At 39.2% G+C, this 5,474-nt stretch overlaps 1 protein-coding gene across 1 annotated transcript; it reads right to left on the reverse strand.

Moving 5' to 3' along the window:
• Positions 1–351: 351 nt before the first annotated feature.
• On the reverse strand, positions 352–5,404 carry NDUFAF7 (NADH dehydrogenase (ubiquinone) complex I, assembly factor 7; the record flags this gene model as incomplete). The annotated part of the gene is made up of 8 exons (XM_009871580.1): positions 352–584; positions 971–1,144; positions 1,486–1,629; positions 2,205–2,318; positions 3,024–3,082; positions 3,560–3,770; positions 4,592–4,702; positions 5,324–5,404. Coding segments are annotated over 8 exons (1,107 nt in total), but the record flags the coding sequence as incomplete, so codon positions are not given.
• Between the last annotated feature and the right edge of the window lie 70 nt (positions 5,405–5,474).

The raw sequence follows: 5,474 nt of genomic DNA on the forward strand, positions 1-5,474 counted from the left end.
CACAGCCGGTTTGTTACTGACATGTTTTAATTTGATTCCACTAGTAAATACCTTGCTCTGTCCTAAGACCCCTGAAACCTTGTTCTAACTGCACTAACATTAACTCTGGAATAGCACTCCCCACCAAAACAGGGCTAGGCCCTGAGGTGTAGACTGGTTGAGAAAAGTGCCAGGAGAAGTAATGTGACATTTTCATGAGCTTTCAGTTCAAAGATAAATCAAAATATTTAGTTACACATACAAAATATTTATGAGTGTTGCATTATTATTATGTGAAACCATAAACTGCAGGACTACTTTTTTTTTTTAATGCTTTAATAAGTTGCTATTGAAAGCTACTATGATCAGGCATTTTGCTATAGTGTTTGAAATTACTGAAGCAAGAGTTCACCAAATCCAGCAACAGGCAGTAAGGGAGACTTGGATTCTGGCTTGTGTTTCCTCTCAGGCTGTACAAGTCTGTGGTGAGGCAGCAGGGCAAAAAAATTAAAACAGTCCCCCATCTTCTTGGGATTCATCAGCATATCATAGCTGTGAAGTAACTGCTCTCGAGTTGCTGTGTCATCTGAATTCTGCAAGAGCACCTAGAGAAAAAAAAAAAAGTAGGTTATAACCCTTCTTGCTTTCCTATAAGCTCCCTCATACCTGCACTCTCTTGTCACATCCTTTTCACTTACACTAATCTAACTGTGCTGTAATGCTCAGTAGAACTGCTGAGCTCCTCGGTGGAGCTCACACACTGATGCAGCATTTTATTTTTTTTGCATTAAATACTCCTAAATATAATACGATTGGTTTATTTGGAGGGATCCACAGTAATGTATGTCTAGAAGGAAATATTAATTCTCACACTTAGATTTTGATTTGAACAACTTTCTTTTAAAATTAGATTTTTATAAAAGCTCTCTTGCTGCTTAAGAGCGCTCCTTGTGGATCAGTAGAGTTCATGAAGCTGTGAAGACTGTCGTACCTGCAGTCGGAGATCAATGCCCATGTTCTTTAAAAACTCCTGCTGTTTTATAGGACCCAATGTGGCTGTTCTTCCCTGCGTCATCTTTCGAAGATAACTGAAATCAACGTCTGCTGTCAGATCTGCTGTACCTGGAGCTCTCAGAACATCATGAAGTTTGTGATTCCGGAAACCCTGAAAAATTAAATTGGGAGATTACACTCAGCTGTACGTCTAGCTACCATAGCTGGGGCTAGCAAAGATCAAGTAGCACCTTAGAGGGGTAAGAATAGCAAATTACACTTTGAAAATTTGAGATAAACATAGCAAGGACTCAGATTATCCATTATCCATTATCCATCCTTATGGTCACCAATTAAATAAGAACTCAATTATTCAATTTTATCATTGCAGCATAATCAGTCTTTGATATTATGCCCACCTAAAACCTTTCTCTAACAAGAACCTAAGGATCCAAGGGACAAATAAAAGGTAACAGAGTATTTTGGCTTATTATTTCAGGGTAAGTGACCTACCCGGAAAGTGTCAGTTTTCGTTCCATCGTGACCATAATCAGCAACCAGTGCGGCCCCACCATCCTTTTCTATACGACAGGCAAGCCTCTGAATGATGACACCAGCCTCAGGACACACTTCCACATGATCTCTTGTTTCTTCAGGCTAGTGCAGAGTTCAAACATCAAAACATCCGTATTAGCCAAGAAGTGCAGGGCATGAGTCCTTCACACTTGATGTCCTGGGATTGTCATCACTTCATTAGGGCACAGAGGTCCAGGGGTGCATCCTAGGCTACCTAGAACTTGAGCTAGTTTTTGCTAACAGGCATTTTCAATTAGTACTTTATGAGTGCTGGAAGTCAGTCATCTCCTACAACCTATAGTCAACTGAAATGAAAATCTTTTTCATGAGGAAGAATACTTGCATCAGGTGAAATGTCATTACTGTAGTACTCAAGGAACGGGAACAGCTCGAGCTGCGCACACCCTTCAAAAAGGTCTTTCTGTGTTAAATGTTGTAGCTCGTTTTCATCTCGACTACTTCACTTTGTAACCTGAAGAATGCAGTGAACTTTAGAAAAAAATCATGTTGGACATTTTGCTCTCTGAAGTGTTTTGTCTGCTTAAGCTCTGATTTTGCTTGATGTATGTGGTTATTTTTGTGCTATATTTTCACAGTGTACACAGTTAAACGCTTGTGGAAGCGTTGCAGAATGGAAGTGGCAAGCACAGCCTTACCTGAATGAAGTTTTCTGTCGCAGGGGTGCTGGACGGTGACAGGACAAACCGCAGCTGGTCAGGAACTTCTGGATCTATGTCAACCAAGACTTCACGCCAGCCTTTCTCTGTTCTCTGTTTAATGAACACAGAACACTCATTTCACACTCTTAACAAGTACAACAGTATCTTGTTTATTTGAGTGAATTAATGTGTCAAGCATTTTCACAAACGTTTTAAGGATATAATATGCTATTAACAACAATTATTCATTCCCATGAATTCCAGTAACTGCCTTGGAAAAAGCTTGTGGGAGACACTCATCTGTAGAGTCAACAACTACTGGTTTAATGATACTTAACAGGAACAAATGATGCTGTTAAGAAAAACTCTACCTCTTCTATTGACAGTACGTTTAACTTGCCCAAATAAAATACTTTATTCTACCAGTGATTTTCATAAACTAATTATCAAATTGAAATTGAAAATTTCTTCTGAATCCTGAACAACCTGTTTTGCTCTTCTCATAGCTGTTCAAATGAAAGCCCTCTAATTGTTAGTAGAGATCCATAAAATAATATGAAAATTAAAAAACTTTACTAATACTAAAAACTTGAGACTTATCTCACCAGAAAGCTTGAGCCTTCTACAAGTTTTTCCACTGAAGACCAATTTTACAGTTATTAGATGAATTAAGCCTGATTAGTCTAAATTCAGTTAGAAATATTTTATCACCAGGGACAATGCACGTTTCTAGTTTGGCACTCTAATTCTAGTCTTCTCCCAAGATAAAAGGCATTTAAGCAGATGGTCACAATTACAATAATCTTCATTATATACCTGAAACTTATGTATTGGCAGGGCATCAAAAAACTCATGTGCTAGGTAAAAGCTGAAACCTGTGGGAAGGTAAAAAAGAATGCATTATTAATGCTTCCACAGCAGTTTCCAGTTGAAAAATACTATTTTTTTAATTATTTGTAATGAATTAGGCTATTTAATAGGGTTCTGAAATAATCATAATTACTTCTAGCTTGGATACAAAAACAGCATTTCTACAGCTAACTCTAGCTTCCAGTCATGAATTTTAGATCAGTATCTCATGAAAGGAGATTTAGGCAAAATCAGTATAGTTGCCCATGAAGTCAAAATATATCAAATTGAGTAGCTATCCCAAAATGAAGGCAGTCAGAATAGGTAACAGTTACGAACATAAGTCAAGATCCTACCTCAGACTCATTCAAGAAGTAAGAAGAAATATGTATACTAACTACTTTTCTATACTTTATGAAAGCTAGCAGAGGTGTCCTCCGTTATCAAAAGCTGCAAATGGAGGAAGGACACCATCCCTGTAACAAGATGTTCAAGCTCCTTACCAGGCGGCACGTCCTGAACGTCTCTGTACCAGAAAATGGGAATTCCCGTCTTGCTAACGCCTTTCATGTAAGCAGACTCGTCCTCAGGGTTTGACTGCACCTTCCCTCCTGTCAGCATCAGCGCTTGGATCTCGCTGAGTTTGGGACTCACTTCTACCAGATGAATAGAGACATCACATTTACTAAGTAAAGAGGAAAGCTGCTTGAAGACCTATGAAGGCAGATGAATTCTATTAGGCGTGGTCATGTGCTGTATACATTACAGGTTTAATTAACATTTAATCTTAGTCATTCAAGAGAACGTTGCAAGCACAACAATGTGAAATCTAACTTAGAATAGTAATAGCCTGAGAACGAGGAGCTCCTCTTAGATCTGCAGAGGACTTAACATTAGGGAAAAAAGGGTTCACTTTTCCCAGACATCATAAATAAAAAGTGCTCAAAATCCTACATTTACTTCACTGTGGTTATTAGAGTTCTTTTTCATTAAATGTACATCTCTAGAATAAAATGTCTTCTGAAGTACTAAATCCCATTAACACTTAGTTAAAATATTACTGATGCAAAAACAAATAGCCATGTAAGCATGATAGAACAGAAAAGGTTAACTCAGAAGAAATAAGCCCCTGAAATCCCCAAAGGAAATGACACAACTTGACTCCTGTATTGTTGTCCTCCTAGGGCTTGCACTGAGGCCTTCCTCCACAGCAGCATCATCTCAGATGGGTTTCAGTTTGGATAACGCTTTCCTATACAGAAGTACTTTGCAATGTCCTCCCCTTCTACCACGTGGTGTTTGAAAGATTACATGTGTGTGCTCACACTGGCCCATGCTCTGCTTTCAGCTGAGAGACCTGGTCTCAGAAATATGCATGTACTTTAATTAGAGTCTAAGCTGCAAATCCCCAGACTTAAATAATATGGCTACTAAGGAAGGTTAAACTCCAATAGCAAAACATCACTCCTTGAGATTTCTGAGTAGCCATGGGATTAAGCCAGAAATAAGGAATTTTAATATTAGTTTTCACCTACCCGTAGTATATCATCAGTGAGAGTGCCCCTCCCTGGGCCCAGTTCCACCAGCCGGAATGCTTTAGGTTTCCCCATGGCTATCCATTCGCTAACATACCATATTCCTATTAACTGACAGTGAGAAATGACACAAAGAGTTAAGAGTATAACTGGAGAACTTGTGGAAAGAAATACATGCCTTTTGTTTGGTAATAAATAAGATACTATGCAGTACTCTATAGATTTTAGAGTTATGAGAAATCATTGACACGTAACTTTGCCCTCTAAGTATTAAAATCACAACTGTTTGCTGTCAGCCCAGCAGAAGCAACTCACCATCACTAATATCCTTTTCTGCCTGGAGCAAGAACTTTTACTTAAGGCTTAACTGCTGGTCACAGCTCAGTTGCCTCTGAACAACTGTTCTTCATGACAAGGCATTTGGCAAAGTATCAATGAGAACAGCATTTACCCAGTCTTCACTGCTGGCAATAATACACAAACCAGAATAAACAGGCCAAAATCTGAAAATTATTTTTGAGTAGAGTTTTCACAGATGGTAACTAGCAGAACTATTTATATACATGTTCTATATGAAATTAAGTGTTACTAAGCATGAGTGGTGTCCCGGATTATAACACAAGAAAGGATTCATGGTCTTCCAGAAAAACAAAACATCCTTTCCTCCTCCAAAAGCAGCTTAACTATAACTTAAGAAGGAAGTTACTTGAGGCATACGGAATTACACATTACCTCTCCAAATATCTGACTTATTTCAGGTGAGGTGATGAAATCCCCGCTTTCGCCGATGCCGCCGCGGCGCGTATAGTAACCCTGCGGGAGAGAGGGGACTGGTGAGCGGCACGGCGGGGCCTAGGGTGCTCAGGCACCGCTGCCCCGGCGG

The sequence above is a fragment of the Apaloderma vittatum genome, unplaced genomic scaffold (genome assembly GCF_000703405.1).
Source record: "Apaloderma vittatum isolate BGI_N311 unplaced genomic scaffold, ASM70340v1 scaffold39666, whole genome shotgun sequence".
Classification (NCBI taxonomy): Eukaryota; Metazoa; Chordata; class Aves; order Trogoniformes; family Trogonidae; genus Apaloderma; species Apaloderma vittatum.